The sequence below is a fragment of the Pan troglodytes genome, chromosome 4 (assembly GCF_028858775.2).
Source record: "Pan troglodytes isolate AG18354 chromosome 4, NHGRI_mPanTro3-v2.0_pri, whole genome shotgun sequence".
NCBI classification, from domain to species: domain Eukaryota; kingdom Metazoa; phylum Chordata; class Mammalia; order Primates; family Hominidae; genus Pan; species Pan troglodytes.
The window spans coordinates 130310545-130328233 of NC_072402.2; the positions used below are offsets into that span (position 1 = coordinate 130310545).

At 41.4% G+C, this 17689-nt stretch overlaps 1 protein-coding gene across 3 annotated transcripts in view; it reads left to right on the forward strand.

The window, feature by feature from the left end:
* The first annotated feature begins 251 nt into the window (after window positions 1–251).
* The window catches only part of RAD50 (RAD50 double strand break repair protein), an 89929-nt gene continuing 72491 nt past the window's right edge, over window positions 252–17689 (forward strand). For all 3 annotated transcript variants that reach the window (XR_010156994.1, XM_001163412.8, XM_063810652.1), the window contains exons 1-3: window positions 252–286; window positions 3049–4177; window positions 6007–6090. Coding sequence is in view for 2 of the 3 variants with exons in the window: in XM_001163412.8 (XP_001163412.1) it covers window positions 4049–4177; window positions 6007–6090 (213 nt within the window). In the remaining variant the exon portion in view is untranslated. The remainder of the gene's footprint in view (window positions 287–3048; window positions 4178–6006; window positions 6091–17689) is intronic.

The window sequence follows — 17689 nt, forward strand, 5'->3', positions numbered from 1 at the left end:
TTGTAATTCCTGTGAACTGAAAGTTACATCTAAAGGTATGATTAGATTGAAGTTCAACTTTTTTCCGTTTTTAAGAAAGCAAAACTGCATAAGAGATAATGTTGGGTACTTCATGCTAAGACCAGAGACAAGCAGTATCTTATCTCAGTGATTGCTAATTTCTTATGCTACTTTGTTTGGGTCATAAAATTCCCCTTTAAAAGTAGAGGTAATTACATTTCTTGCTGCTTCTTTTATTGCTTCCAGAAATATCTTTCTGAAATTTTATCCACCAGAACTTACAGTGGTAAGTAAAGTGTAGATTTGCTTTTTTCTTCCTACTGATATCCAAGTATCCACAGTATTCATTTAAATGGTCTTGGTGGTGGCCGGGCGCGCTGGCTCACGCCTGTAATCCCAGCACTTTGGGAGGCCGAGGCGGACGGATCGCGAGGTCAGGGGATAGAGACCATCCTGGCTAACACGGTGAAACCCCGTCTCTACTAACAATACAAAAATTAGCCGGGCGCCGGGCGCGGTGGCGGGCGCCTGTAGTCCCAGCTACAGTCCTCAGAGGCTGAGGCAGTAGAATGGCGTGAACCCGGGAGGCGGAGCTTCCAGCGAGCTGAGATCGCGCCACTGCACTCCAACCTGGGCAACAGAGGGAGACTCCGTCTTAAAAAAAAAAAAAAAAAAAAAGTCTTGGTGGTTTACACAAATGTTTATATTTGCCAAAACACATGGAATTGTACCCTGGAAAAGGGTGAATTTTACTGTATGTCAATTATGCTTCAATAAATCTGACTTAAAAAATGGTCTTGGCCAGGCGCAGTGGCTCACACCTGTAATCCCAGCACTTTGGGAGGCCGAGGCGGGTGGATCACAAGGTTAGGAGTTCGAGACCAGCTTGACCAACATGGTGAAACCCCGTCTCTACTAAAAATACAAAAAATTAGCCAGGTGTGGTGCCACGTGCCTGTAATCCCAGCTACTCAGGAGGCTGAGGCAGAAGAATCACTTGAACCCGGGAGGTGGAGGTTGCAGTGAGCCAAGATCGCACCATTGCACTCCAGTCTGGGTGACAGAGCGAGACTCCATCTCAAAAAAAAAAAAAAAAAAAAGTCTCCACTTGAATAGTCAATTATTCAAAGAAGATACACAAATGGCCAATAAACACATGAAATGATGCTACTAATAATTATTGAAATGCAAATCAAAATTACAATGAGGTATCACTTCACACTCATCAGGATGGCTACCATAAAAAAAAACATAAAATAACAAGTGTTGGCAAGCATATGTAGAAATTGAAACCCTTATGCACTATTGGTGGGAATGTCAAATGGTACAACCACTGTGGAAAACAGTATGGCAGTTCCTCCAATAATTAAAAATTGAATTACTATATGATCTAATAATTCCACTTCTGGGTATATACCCAAAAGAATTGAAAGCAGGGTCCAGAAGTGACATTTGTACACCAATATATATAGCCACACTATTCACAATAGCTAAAACGTGAAAGTAACCCAAATGTCCATCAATAGATGGATAAGCAAAATGTGATGTGTATTGTAATGAATCTTATTCAACCTTAAAAACGACCTGAATTCTGATATATGCTACAGTGGTCCCCAACCTTTTTGGCACCAGGGACCAGTCTCACGGAAGACAGTTTTTCCACAGACAGGAGTGGGGTGATGGTTTTGGGATGAAACTGTTCGACCTTACATCATCAGGCATTAGATTCTCATAAGGAATGGGCAAGCTAGATCCCTTGCATGGGGCAACCTACATCCTTCTCATGGGCAGTTCAAAATACGGTTTGTGTTCCTATGAGAATCTAATGCCCCCACTGATCTGAGGCCCAGCTCGGGTGGTAATGTTCACTCACCTGCTGCTCACCTCCTACTGTGCCACCAGGTTCCTAACAGGCCAGGTATGCATACTGGTCAGTGACCCAGGGGTTGGGGACTGAGCTGCAACATGGATGAACCTTGAGGACATTATAAGTGAAATGAGCCAGTCACAAAAAGATAAATACTGTATGATTCCACTTATATGAGGTACTTAGTAAAAAATTATAGAGACAGTAAGTAGAATGTTGGTTGTCAGGGTTTGGAGGATGTGGGGAGGAAAGGGTTATTGTTTAATGGGTAGTTTGTTTTGCAAAATGAAAAGATTTGTAGAGGTTGAAAGGTGGTGACGGTTGTACGTGAGTATACTTAACACCACTGAAATGTACACTTGGTTAAGATAGTAAATTCTTTTTGAGACGGAGTCTCGCTCTGTTGCCCAGGCTGGAGTGCAGTGGTGCGGTCTCGGCTCACTGCAAGCTCCGCCTCCTGGGTTCATACCATTCTCCTGCCTCAGCCTCCTGAGTAGCTGGGACCATCGGCGCCTGCCACCATGCCCGGCTAATTTTTTGTGTTTTCAGTAGAGATGGGGTTTCACCGTGTTAGCCAAGATGGTCTTGATCTCCTGACCTCGTGATCCACCCGTCTCGGCCTCCCAAAGTGCTGGGATTACAGGCGTGAGCCACCGCGCCTGGCCAAGACAGTAAATTTTATGTGTATTTTACAATTTTTAAAATGAAAAAAGGTCTTTAGTCTTTTCCCATTGTTTTATTACATTTGCTTTGCCAAGTAAGACATTCCTATATAATTTTAATGTTTTGTTCCATTAGTTATTTTAAGTATTTTGTAATAACTGACACTTTCCGGTTTTTTTAACCTGGTACAGCAAGAGACTATTTCTCACTGGTCTTCCCCACTTGCATCCTTTGGCACATACATTTATGTATTAGGTTCTGTAAATTATTTGCTTGGGATTGTATGACTGGAGAAACATTTCCTACATTTTTCCAAGGCAGGCAGAGGCAAATTATACCACTACAGTAATTCCAAATTTGTGTTTCATTTAAATGTCCTCCACTATTGTTTCAGTAATTTTTATGTATGTTCCTCTAGGCCCTTAAATGTGATATCCCTCCATTAAGTTTGTTTCCAAGAAAGCAATATTCTCAGTTACTTCTGAGACAAGTAACTTCTCTTTCCCTTATTTTTAAAGATATCTATTGCTGGGAGCACTGATCGGAATGGATTACCTCTACATTCTTCATATTTGCAGACTGCTTTTAGTTTTAGTTCCCAGACTTTTGGTCTTAAAGACGCCTTTACACTAAAAAATTACGGGGGACCTCAAAGAGCGTGTACGTGAGTTATAATTATCAACATTTACTCAATTAGAAATTAAAATTGGTATTTCTAAGCGCAAGAAAACACATGCGCACATTCCATTAACCGCCACTGCAATGGCGTCATCACATGTTTTGTGATCACTGGAAATTACTACACGAACGTTAGAGAGAGAATGAGAATGAAAAGGAAAATAGTTTTGACATGAACTGACCCCGCTTCCTGGGTCTCCAATCCACCCCACCACTACCCCCATTCCAGGAGTCCCAGGATCAAGCTTTGGGAAGCGCCATCCGTCACAGGTCTTGGTCTCCCCTTCCAAAAGTCAGTGCCTCTCCAGGCTGCCCATCCCCAGCAAAGATCCGGAAGCCGGAAGTCCGCTGCCCCTGGCAACAGCACCCAGCACCTAGCCCTCTGCTTCGCCGTACCGCACCCGGAAGTCGGAGCTGCGCACGCACCGCGGGACTCTGAATTCCCGGCATGCCCCAGGAGAGCGGCGTGGACGCGTGCGGGCCTAGAGGCCCACGTGATCCGCAGGGCGGCCGAGGCAGGAAGCTGTGAGTGCGCGGTTGCGGGGTCGCATTGTGGCTACGGCTTTGCGTCCCCGGCGGGCAGCCCCAGGCTGGTCCCCGCCTCCGCTCTCCCCACCGGCGGGGAAAGCAGCTGGTGTGGGAGGAAAGGCTCCATCCCCCGCCCCCTCTCTCCCGCTGTTGGCTGGCAGGATCTTTTGGCAGTCCTGTGGCCTCGCTCCCCGCCCGGATCCTCCTGACCCTGAGATTCGCGGGTCTCACGTCCCGTGCACGCCTTGCTTCGGCCTCAGTTAAGCCTTTGTGGGCTCCAGGTCCCTGGTGAGATTAGAAACGTTTGCAAACATGTCCCGGATCGAAAAGATGAGCATTCTGGGCGTGCGGAGTTTTGGAATAGAGGACAAAGATAAGCAAATTATCACTTTCTTCAGCCCCCTTACAATTTTGGTTGGACCCAATGGGGCGGGAAAGACGGTAAGTCTTCAGTAGCCGCCTTCAGTTTACAGGTCGCTACATCTTTCGGAGAATAAAATGGGAAGTTCAGAACTCTCCTTAGGAGCAGAAGCGTCCCTAGGGCTCCACAGGTGTAGGCCCTTAAAGTGCCTTGGGGTGTGGCCTGCAGGCTACAGCGACCTTAGGAGTTAGCCTGAAGCAGTCCCGGAAGGATGTCCGGACCTGGCCTGGGGACAAGGTTTACTTAAGAATCCCACGATACTGGGAGCTGTCGCCGCTCACTCAGAGTTCAGTTCCCACTGGATGCCCTTTGGTCTGTATTGATGTTTTTAACGCTGTCTCCTTGCTCTCAAAGCATAGCATTCACTTCCCAGTAGTTGTCCTATACAAGAATTCCTTTAAAAGTTATAAAATGATACATACATGACTAAAGAGTTCCCAAGTATGCCAACTGTCCAAACATAATACATGGAAAATAAATGACTTAACTTCAAAATGTAACTGATGTAGTGGGGCTTAACTTGGAAAACTTCTCTTCTTAAAACTCAGTCAAAAATTTAACGTTGGTGCACGACTTTTTTTTTTTTTTAAGCCGTGGGAATATTTATAAATTTGAATGGAAAGAATAACCAAGAGGCATTCTGGTCAGGAATAGTGGCTTAAGAAAAAGCAAGACGATGTCAGTATAGCAGGGAGAAGAGTCTAAAGGAAGGATTTGTGAAGAGTGTAGAAAGAGAGAAGGTTGAGAATTGAATGCCAAACTTGTTTACTGTTGTTTTTGTAAAAATGTTATTTGTTGAATGCTTGTTATGTACTTAGCATTGTACTAAATACTAGCAGAAGGGAGAGTAGTACTGTATAGTGTTTATGAGGACTGGCTGCCTCAATACAGATTTTTCGCTTCATTTATTAGTTGTCTGACTGTTGGCGAGTGACCTCACTGCTCTGTGCTTTAGTTTTCTCATTTATAAAATGGAGATTAAAAATAGTTTCTACAGCTGGGCACGGTGGCTCACGCCTGTAATCCCAGCACTTTGGGAGGCCGAGGCGGGTGGATCACCTGAGGTCAGGAGTTCGAGACCAGCCTGGCCAACGTGGCGAAACCCCATCTCTAATAAAAATACAAAAATTAGCCAGGCGTGGTGGCGCATGCCTGTAATCCTAGCTACTGGGGAGGCCGAGGCAGGAGAATCGCTTGAACCGGGGAGGTGGAGGTTGCAGTGAGCCGAGATCACGCCATTGCACTACACCAGCCTGGGTGACAGAGGGAGACTCTCTCCCCCAACAACAACAACAACAACAAAAAGTTTCTTCAGGCTGGGCATGGTGGCTGACGACTGTAATCCGAGCCGTTTGGGAGGCTGAGGCTGGGGGATTGCTTGAGCCCAGGAGGTCGAGAGGTCAAGGCTGCAGTAAGCCATGATCATGCAGCTGCACTGCAGCCTGGGCAGCAGAATGAGACCCTGTCTCTTAAACAAAAAGTTCCTACAGCCTGGAGTTAATGTGAGAATTAAATAAATGTACGTAAGAGTGCTTAGTACAATTCAGTACTTAATTGTTAGCCATTCTTATTATTAACTTAAATTAGTTTAAAGGGTTTCAGTTGAAAATAATTATTTTTTCCCAAGTAACAATTCTTCATATTAGGATAACTTCTTAGTTATATAGCATTTCTGTGAACTTACAGCATTGATTAACACTTGATCATATTTTTATTACAGGTTTTATAATGTCAGATTTTATCTATTATAGTTTCTATGATAAATAATATTTTTGTAATGAATTCATATTTTATGATAAACTTCTGTGGTTCTCTTATAACGAAATAATGTAATTTTCTATTTCTTTAGACCATCATTGAATGTTTAAAATATATTTGTACTGGAGATTTCCCTCCTGGAACCAAAGGAAATACATTTGTACACGATCCCAAGGTAATGGTGCTAGTACAATTTTGTATTTTTATAATTATAAAAATGATAATAGCTTATTATAGAAAACTTGGCACTGGAAAAGTATAAAGAGAAATGAAAGTCAGCCCCACACAGTTTTAGCACCCAGTAGTAACCGTTGTTAACATTTTCATGTATTTTCCTCCTCCTTTAAATACTGTTTTATACAGCTGATGTCATACTCTTAATTTTGTATTCTGGGTTTTTTTCCCCACTTAACATTATCATGAAGTCCCATGTCATTAAAAAACTATCTGGGTGTTTGGTATGTAAGTGTTTCTTTTAATCTTTATACTGTTTTGTATGTCTGAGATATTTTCTACTTAAAGTGCATGAACACTTTAGTAATTATGTAATTTTCTTACATTAGATTGCTTTCAGTTTTTCATTAAAATGTACCATGATAAGCCAGGCTTGGGGGTGTGTGCCAGTACTCCCAGATAGCTCTAGAGGCTGAGATGGGAGGATTGCTTCAGCCCAGGAGTTCAAGGCTAGCCTGGACAATATAGTGAGACCCACTGTCTAGAAAAAAAAGTATCATGATAAAAATCTTTGTGTATGAATCATTGTTTGAATTATGGTGTTTATACTATTCGTGTGTGTAAAGGACATAGAATTTGGTCTATAGGTTTGTTTTTGCACATATAGAAGTGAAACAACAATACATACACACACACACACATACATACATACATATATATATATATATATATATAGTTTAGTTGTTTTTGGTGGGGTCATGTGCCTCTCTTGCCGCTCCCTGACCCCAGTTCCACTATGTTTTCGTTACGTATTCTTCCAAGCTTTTTTCTGCTTATAAAACCATGCCTACGTGAGCACATAAATGCATTCACACATACATATTTTAGCACATTAATTTTATACTTCTATTTTATTGTTTTTAATTACTAAATTGTATTCCATTGAGTTTATATCCTATAGTTTATTAACTGACCCCCTGTTGATGATTATTTGTTTCTACCTTAGCGTGATTAAAGATAACTCTGTAATTATGAAAATATTTATGAATTTTCCTCTTGGAAATGTAATAGTATTTAGTACATTTACTGAGTCCTCTCTATAATGACTGTTTCCCACCTTCTCTCTCCTTAAATCTACAATCTACTTTCCTTAATTGATGATCTTGCTTTGTACTTTATTGAGAAATAGGAAGAATCAAATGAGAATTCCCTTATTTTCCAATCATCAAATCTACGAAACTACTGTACATACGTGCCCATACTGTTTTTTCTTGGATAAATTATTTGTTGTTTTATCTAAACATGAACCAGCTCCTTGGAGGCTAGATCTCATTGATCCCTCTTATCCACCCAAGGATTTTGCCCTTCAGTTTTTCCATCTCTCTCCTGGATCAGCAGTTTCTCTTGATGGATCATTCACATCAGCATATAAACATGCTCTGGTATCTCTAGTCTTCAAACAAAAAACTCTCCCTTTACTCCAATTTACCCTCTAGCCATTACCTTTTCTCTGTTCCAATATATTTCAAAATTCATAAGATTTGTATGTCCTCATTGTCTTTACTATTGACTCCCATTTTTCCCTCAATCTACTCCATTCAGGTTTTCTTTTTTTCCTCCACTAAAAGTGCCTTTGTAAGGTCACCAGTAATCTCAATGTGCCAGATACAGTGGTCAGTTTCTAATTCTTATTAACATCTTGTCAGATTTGACACAGTTGGCTATTTCTGTTTTAAAATATATTTCCTTCTTGGCTTTTGTGACACTATAATCTCATAGTTTCCTTCTTTCTCACTGGCTATACTTTAGTCTTTGTTGGGTCTACCTTTGCTTGATTTCTTTTTTTTTTATGAGACGGAGTCTCGCACTGTTGCCCAGGCTGGAGTGCAGTGTGGCATGATCTTGGCTTACTGCAACCTCTGTCTCTCAGGTTCAAGCTATTCTTGTGCCTTAGCCTCTTGAGTAGCTGGGATTACGGGTGTGCCACCACACCCAGCTAATTTTTGTATTTTTAGCAGAGACGGGGTTTCATCATGTTGGCCAGGCTGGTCTCAACCTCCTCACCTCAGGTGATCCACCTGCCTCAGTCTCCCAAAGTGCTGGGATTACAGATGTGAGCCACTGCACCCAATCTGCTTGATTTCTAAAAGCCAGTGTGACACAAGAGTTGGCCATCTTGCATTAACCCTCTTCCCTATCTCTCTTGGATGAGCTTATTCAGTCTAACAGCTTTAAGTACTGGTTATGTGCTGGTAACTACCACATTTATGTATTTGACCCTGACTTCTTTCCTTAACTCTAGACATATATGTCTAGCTGTTTGTTTGGATATTTAATGGGCATCTCAAATTTAACATGTTCAAAACAGAACTCTTGATTCCTTGTACCCACTTCCTGCCTACATTCTCAGCTCTGTTACTACCTCAGTACCCCACCCCTGCCAGTTTTGTAAATGATGTCATCATCCATACATAAGCAATTCTTACCTACCCTTCTAAAATATGTCAGAATTTGTCTACTTCATTCCATCGGCCACTGTGTTCCTGTTCCAAGCCACCATCATATTCCCTTTTAACTATTAGAATCGTCTCCTAACTTGTTTTCCTGCCCTCATTCTTGAAGCTCTCTCTTTCTCACAGAGTAATCAGAGTTGTCTTTTAAATATTCATTCAAGAGGGAATGAGTTGTTCAAAATCTGGGAGGAAAACATTTCATTCAGTCTAGTTGCAGAGTCCCTGAGCATGGTTGGTGTGTTCAAGGAATGACAAGGAAGAACAAGGGAAAATGGTAGAAAATAAAGTTAGAAAGATAGGAGAGACTAGATCCTGTAGGTCCTTGGATTCTAGTCTTATTTAAATAGGAATCTGTCTATTGGGAGATTTTGAGCAGGGAAAGGACATGGTCTGATTTATGTTTTAAAGTGCTCAGTCTGGTTGCTGAGAGAAGACTGTCTGTAGGTAGCAAAGATAGGAGGGCAGAGACAAATTAAGAAGATTTTGTGATGATCCAGGTGAGAAATATAGGTGGCTGGATTAAGGTAGTGGTAGAATGGTGAGAAATGTTTGGATTTAGGATGTATTTTGAAGATAGAACCAACAAATTAGCTAATGGTTTGGATTATGGTGTATGAAAGAAGTAAAAGCATCAAGCATAACTCCAAAGTTTTTGGCTTGAACAACTGGATAAAATAGTTTTGTCATTTATTATAATAGGGGCACTATGGAAAAAAAATTTGGGTGGATCTGGTTTAAACATGTAAATTAGGGATATGTGTTAAATATCCAAAGGAGATGTCCAGTTGGCAAACAGAAGTCTGTTCAGGAAAGAGATTAGGACTGGAGAAAGAAAATTAGGAATCATTAGTGTATACAGGTAGTTCCACATAGTTAATTTTTAAAGCCTGATGAGATCAAATAGAGAGTGAATATGGAAAAGATATTCAAGACCTTAACCTAGAGCACTAGAGCCGATGATGCCTTTAGAAATTGGGAAGAGGAGGAGAAGCTAGTAAAAGAGCAATTTGTTAAGTAAGGAAAACTGAGAGAGTGGTGTCTTGGAAGACAAGAGAATAAAGTGTTATAAGGAGGAAATCATCAACTGTGTCAAATATGTTGATAGCTCAAGAAAGAAGAGGAGTGTTTGGATATGTGGAGTCCGTTGTTGCTCTCGACAAAACCAGTTCCGGTAATCAGAGAAAAGATAAAGAAGTGAAACAGAATTATTTTATGAATTTTGTTGTAAGTGGACACAGACATAGGACAGTAGCTGAAGAGGTTAACAGGATAAAGGAAAGTTTTGTTGTTGTTGTTTTATTGTGTTTTTAAAAGTGGGATATACTAGAGCATTTGTAGACTGTTGGGAATGACTCTGGACAGAAACATTGATGCAGGAGAGGGGATAATTACAGAGCACAATTCTTGAGTAGGCAAAAAGAGATAAGATCCATTGCCCAACCGGAGGGGATACCAGGAACATCCACTGTTATCCATTGTAACAGGGATTTAGGCAGAGTATATGATTGGAAACTTTAGTGGTGAAAGAATGAGTAAGTTCTCTTTTGATTGCTTTTATATTCTCAAATGAAAAAAGAAATGAAGTTACTGGTTGAGAGTGGCAGAAAGGGTTGATTGAGCCTAGAAAACATAGAATAGTTTTTAACCTCAGTAAGTAAATTGATTAAGGGAGGTGTTCTGGGATTCATGACAGTGTCAGGGGTTTTGTGAAAATTTAAAGAGAGACCAGCCATCATGGTTATGTATGTTTTTTCAGTCTTGTTCAGCCCAAGCACTGAATAAATTGGAAAGTTGCATTTATCCATGGTTGGGGATTTGGTAAATACTATAAAGGTAATGAGAAGCAAGGAATTGAGTACTGATACGGTTTGAATTTGTATCTGCCCAAATCTCATGTCAAATTGTAACCCCCATTGTTGGAGGAGGGGCCTGGTGGGAGGTGATTGAATCATGGGGGTGGATTTCCCCCTTGCAGTTCTTGTGATAGTAAGTTCTCATGAGATCTGATTGTTTAAAAGTGTGTAGCACCTCCCCCTTCACTCTCTTCCTCCTGTTCTGGCTGTGTAAGATGTGCCAGCCTCCTCTTCACCTTCTGCCATGATTGTAAGTTTCCTGAGGCCTCCGCAGTCATGCTTCCTGTACAGCCTGCAGAACCGTGAGCCAATTAAACCTCTTTTCTTTAACCAGTTTCAGGTATTTCTTTGTAGCAGTGAGAAAACAGACTAATGCAGAAAGTTGGTACCGAGAGTAGGGTATTGCTATAAAGATAGCTGAAAATGTGGAAGTGACTTTGGAACTGGGTAATGGGTAGAGGTTGGAACAGTTTGGAGGGCTCAAAAGAAGACAGGAAGATGAGGGAAAGTTTGGAACTTCCTAGAGACTTGTTAAATTTTTTTGACCAAAATGCTGACAGTGATATGAATAATGAAGTCTAGGCTGAGGAGGTCTCAGATGGAGATAAGGAACTTACTGAGAACTGGAGTAAAGGTCACTCTTGCGATGCTTTAGCAAAGAGACTGGCGGCATTGTGCCCCTGCTCTAGGAATCTGTGGAACTTTGAACTTGAAAGAGATGATTCAGAGTATTTGGTGGAAGAAATTTCCAGGCAGCAAAACTTTCAAGATGTAGCCTGGCTGCTTCTAGCAGTATATGCTCATATGTGCGAGCAAAGAGATCTGAAACTGGAACTTATATTTAAAAGGGAAGCAGAGCATAAAACTTTGGAAAATTTGCACCCTGACCATGTGGTAGAAAAGAAAAACCTATTTTCTGGGGAGGAATTCAAGCCGGCTGCAGAAATTTGCATAAGTAAAGAGGAGCAGAATGTTTAACAGCCAAGACACTGGGGAAAATGGCTAGAAGGCATTTCAGAGATCTTCACAGCAGCTCCTCCCATTACAGGACACTACTCCCTGTGTTTCAGCCACTCCAGCTCCAGCCATGGCTAAAAGGGCCCCAGATATATCTCAAGCTGCTGCTCCGGAGGCTGCAAGCTGTAAGTCTTGGCAGCTTCTACATGGTGTTAAGCCTGGGGTTGCACAGAGAACAAGAGTTGAGGCTTGGGAGCCTCCACCTAGATTTCAGGGGATGTATGGAAATGCCTGGATGTCCAGGCAGAAGTCTGCTGCAGGGGCAGAGTCCTCATGGAGAAGCTCTACTAGGGCAGCGCAGAGGGGAAATGTGGGATTGGATCCCCCACACAGTGTTCCCAATGGGGCACTGCCTCCAGAAGAGGGCCACTATCCTCCAGACCCCAGAATGGTAGAACCATCAACAGCTTGCACTGTGTGCCTGGAAAAGCTGCACACACTCAACACCAGCCATTGAGAGCAGCTATGGGCGCTGACCCCTGCAGAGCCACAGGGGTGGAGCTGCCCAGGGCCTTGAGATCCCACCTCTTGGGTCAGTGTGGCCTGGATATGAGACATGGAGTCAGAGGATATTATTTTGGAGCTTTAAAATTTCAGATCACGAGGTCAGGAGATTGAGACCGTCCTGGCCAACATGGTAAAACCCTGTCTCTACTAAAATACAAAAAATTAGCTGGGTGTGCTAGCGCATGCCTGTAGTCCCAGCTACTCGGGAGGCTGAGACGGGAATCACTTGAACCCAGGAAGTGAAGGTTACAGTGAGCCTAGACTGCGCCACTGCACTCCAGCCTGGTGACAGAGCGAGACTTCGTCTCAAAAAAAAAAAAAAGATTTGGCTGGGCACGGTGGCTCACGCCTGTAATCCCAGCACTTTGGGAGGCTGAGGCGAGCAGATCATGAGGTCAGGAGATCGAGACCATCCTGGCTAACCTGGTGAAACCCCATCTCTACTAAAAATACAAAAAATTAGCTGGGCATGGTGGTGGATGCCTGTAGTCCCAGCTACTTGGGAGGCTGAGGCAGGAGAATGGTGTAAACCCGGGAGGCAGTGCTTGCAGTGAGCCAAGATCACGCCACTGCGCTCCAGCCTGGGTGACAGTGAGACTCTCTTTCAAAAAAAAAAAAAAAAAAAAAAAAAAAGATTTAATGACTGCCCAGCTGGGTTTTGGACTTGCATGGGGCTTGTAGCCCTTTGTTTTGGCTGATTTCTCCCTTTTGGAACATGTGTATTTACCCAATGCCTGTATCCTCATTGTATCTTGGATGTAATAGCTTGTTTTGATTTTACAGATTCATAGACCAAAGGGACTTGCCTTGTCTCAGATGAGACTTTGGGCTGTGGACCTTTGAGTTAATGCTGAAATGAGTTAAGACTTGGGGGACTGTTGAGAAGGGATGATTGTATTTTGCACTGTGAGAAGGGATTTGGGAGGAGCCAGGGGCGGAATGATATGGTTTGGATTTGTGTCCTTTCAAATCTCATGTCAAATTGTAATCCCCGGTGTTGCAGGAGGGACCTGGTTGGGGTGATTGGATCATGGGGGTAGATTTCCCCCTTGCTGTTGTCGTGATAGTGAGTAAATTCTCATGAGATCTGGTTGTTTAAAAATCTGTCACAATTCCCCCTTTACTCTTTTTCTCCTGCTCCAGCCATGTAAGATGTGCCAGCATCCCCTTTGCCTTCTGCCATGATTGTAAGTTTCCTGAGGTCTCCCCAGTCTTGCTTCCTGTATAGCATGTGGAACTGTGAGCCAATTAAACCTCCTTTCATTATAAGTTACCCAGTTTCAGGTTTTTTTTTATAGCAGTGCAAGAATGTACTTATACAACTATAATCTTAATATATTGACTTAATCAATCCTCCTGTATGTAATCAATGTCTCATCGTTGCATCAGGGCCCTAGCACCTCATATGGGCTGACTCCATCCCTGTATGGCCAGTCTTCCTTATCCTGCGTAGGCTCTGACTCTTCATTCTGACTCCCTCACGGGATGCTTTCCCATTCTGTATACACTTTGACTTCTGGTGCTGGATCATGTCCTCATTCCCTGCCCTTCTCTGATACCAGGTGGCCTCTTGCAGGGATGCCCACTGTACTCTGACCTGAATCTCCCCAGATCTGTGTCACTGAGAGGGTCACTCTTCTCAGTCTGATACTTTATACCAGATGGCTTCTTGCAAGAATGCCGTCTCTACTCTATGATCTGACTTCCCCCTAGCCGACTTAACCCTCAGGTGGGCCCCCTTCTCATTATCAGGCTCTGAATCCCCACACTATTCCCTGGCGTGGACACTCTGCTTCTGAGCTGGATCCCCCCTATTTGTGGATTCCTCTTTCATCCTGCTAAAACTCCGATACCATTGGACTCTTGAAACTCTGTCTATGCCAAGCTGTTTCCCCATGAGGGTACCCTTCTCAGCCTACTCAAGCTCATTTATTCCACTCTAGGCTGAGTTATAGGTGCCTTAACCTTCAGCTGGCATGAACACGCACCTTCTTCTGCCCCACCTAATGGTTTTACGACGAGATTGTTTGGAGAAGAAGGGTTTTTCTTATTTTTTATTTTATTCTTTTTGATAGAAATTGTTCTGAAGTCTAATACACATTTCTTTGTTTTAATAATTCAATCTAAATTACACTTCACTTTTGAAGTGACTCTTCTTCAATAAGAGTGTCAACAACAATATAGTGATAGAAATGCTACAAGATAGCCCTTGCTTGAATTCTGTTTACTAATTTGATGTTTGCCGGGTAGCTAGGTCCTCGAAAAGTAGATGCCATGGAGAATGAGTATGTGTATTTGGCTTGCTAGTCAGGAACACTGTAAACAAATTAATTTTTTGGTGCATAAATACATAGCTCCTTAGTTCAAGTACTGTGGATTAAAACTTCAGCAGAATGCTCTCCTTATGATGAAATGACAGAGTCAAGTCTGGGCTTTCAAAGCTTTATACTGACCTCTGGCCACCTCCTCATTGAAATGTCTGTATCCTAAGAGGCTGTTTCTGAGTAGCCAGTTCAGCGACTTCTTCCTCTTTAACTCCATCCTCAACCCTTGTCCAGGCTGCCTTCCTATCTCTCCTCGATTATTCCCTGCTTCATGTCTTGTCTCAGTTCACTCTGTTCACCCTAAAGACAAAATAATTCTTCTAAAATGCATATCTACTTCATGCAATTCCCCTGGTTCAAACCATTTAGTGCCATCACCTTAAATCCAAAAGCCTTACCATGTTTAGAAGGCTGTTAATTTCTGAAACGTTTTAGGGTGATACTCTTCCCTACTTTCTATGCCAAACATTCTGAAATTTCTGTAGTCACGTAGTGACTCAGATCTTCTCATCTGGTTAACTTCTACCCAGATGGGTAGAAGTTTCATTTAAACATTCACTTCCTTTAGAATACCTTCCCTGAGCTGTCCTAGATAGGTTAGATGCTCCTGCTTTGTACTCCCAGATTATCCTGTACTTATGATGGTGTTTAGCATACCTTGTCTACATTTAACCTATCTTGCATGCTTCAAAGGAAAAAAAGTCTGTCATTTTGAACCAAAACAACACATGAAACCTACAAAGCGCCTGTAAATATTTGTTGAATGATTAATTGAATTAGTATCAAAGTTAAATTCATGCCAAGAAGTCATTAAAAAGTCAACAAAGGATCTTTAATGATTTTTTTTTTTTTTAAAGCAGAATCCAGTACTTCTGATTTGGGTTGCAACAAAATAATGAGTATCACACTTATACTCGCAAGGTGAATAACTGTAACACTGGAAAAGTATGTGAAACAACTATTTTCAGGCATTGGACCACAGATAATGCAGGGCTATATTCTTTGAGAAAGGAGAAACATAAAAGGTGATTCTGCATTCATTCCAGCTTTCTACCTGGGAACACTTTGTAAACTTTGGCACATGGAATTGGAATCCAGTAGAGAGTTGGGCAGAATTGGGCATCACTAGGCAGATGAAACAAAGATAGGATTTTGGATTTGCTAAAGTGACTGGAAATTGTAGAGTAGAGTACTGAAGTAGGGTTGTTGTGCAGAGATGGTGTACCAGAAATCTGCATAAGGATCTTTTGAGTCTTTGGCCAAATACTAAGCTATCCATGTATAGGATGAGATTTAATGAGGGCTAGTAGAGAACAACTACCAAGGTGGCAAGTGGGGCTGTGAGTGTTGTATTCTAAAGGTCACACAGTGCTGTGAGACATTTGAGTCCTGATATGCCAGAATGGAGTGACCTTGTGGAACTCTCCAGTGTTCACTTGAGACCTCAGAAAGGCCCACCTAACAAATACTGAAACCAGGTTTTGATAGAATCAAGCTGAGTTGCCAGTAAATTAACTGGCTGCTAGAACAAAACTCAAGACTTTTTAAAGGAAGCCTACTCAGTCGAAGCTCTCAATGTGGCATCTACACTGTGCAGAATATAATTTTAAAAATTAATGAGAATATGCAAAAGAAAATGTGGTCTATACCTGAGAAGGGAAAAGTGAGTAGAAGCAGATCCAGAGATGACAGATTTTGGAATTAGCAAACAAGGATTTTTTTTTTTTTTTTTTTTTTTTGAGATGGAGTCTCACTCTGTTTCCCAGGCTGGAGTGCAGTGACACGATCTCGGCTCACTGCAACCTGTGCCTCCCAGGTTCAGGCAATTTTCCTGCCTCAGCCTCCCGAGTAGCTGGGACTACAGGTGCCCACCACCATGCCCGGCTAATTTTTATTTTTATTTTTTATTTTTAGTAGAGATGGGGTTTCACCATATTAGCCAGCCTGGTCTCGAACTCCTGACCTTGTGATCCACCTGCCTCGGCCTCCCAAAGTGCTGGGATTGCAGGCATGAGCCACGATGCCCAACCGGATTTTTTTAAAGCTATGATAGATAAGCTCAAGGACTTAAAGGAAAAGATGGACATAATGTGTGGGAAGACATCTAAACAGAGTAATAAAAACTATAAAAAAAGACCCAAGAAGCTGAATGCATCACAAGCAGCATAAACATACCTATGTTGTACATTACATTCAAATTGCTCGAAACTAAATATAAAATCTTAAAAACAGGTGGAGGAAAAAGTAACACATCATGCAGAGGGAAAGAATAATGAGTATGATTACTTCTTAGGAAAAGCAATCTAAACCTGGAAACAGTGGGACAGCACCTTTAAGGTGTTAGGGAATAAAAGTTAAACTCCTATATCCAGCAAAAATATTCTTTGAAAATTGGAGGTGAAATGGAGAACATTTTCAGATTTAAAACAAAATGGTAGAGGTAATTTGTTACAGACAGGCTTGCACTATAGTAATTGTTAAAGAAAGTTTTTGAGGCTAAAGGAAAATGTCGAAAATGACTGTAAATTAGTCCTAGAGTAAAAGCTGCTCTAGGTCCCCCTTTACAGACCTTAACAACAAAGGTTCAAAAGAATCCAACTGTTTGTTGCTCAAAAAACTTAACTGCATGCCAGAACAAAGTTCAATACTCATTAAAGGAATAAAACAAAATCTTTCACCCAACAATACAAAATTCACAATCAAAAGTTAACAAGCATCCAAAGAAGCAGGAAAATAGGACCCATAATCAGAGAAAAATCAATCATATGAACAGACCCAAAATGAAAGAAATAATAGAATTAGTAGATAAGAACCCTAAAACCTTATTATAACTCTTATAAATATGCTCATAGATATAAAGGAAAACATAAGCATAATGAGAAAAATGGAAAATAATTTTAAAAACCCAAATAAACGGAATAACGGTGTTTTTGTATATAATGGTACAAACAGGTTAAAAGCAAAAGGATTGAAAAAATATACTTTGCCAGCTAATGAAAAGAAAGCTGAAGTGACCATATTAATACCAGACAGAAGACATCAGAACTAGGGAAAATGAGACATTTTATGATGATAAGAGGTCAATTTACTGCAAGGACACAAAAATTCTAAATGTAAAACTTCCAAATATATGAGGCAGAAACCTATGGAACAGAATGGAGAAATACACAAATCTGCAAGGTCAATTGGAGATCTCAATACCCCTCTCAGTAGAGAAAAGAAGAAGCAAATGAAATATCAGTAAGTATATGGAAAATTTTAACAACACTGTTAACCAAATCAACCTGATTGACATTTATAGGACATTCCATTGAACGACAGCAGAATACACGTTATTTTCAAGTGCATGTGGAACATTCTGTAAGATAGACCAACATTCTGGACTG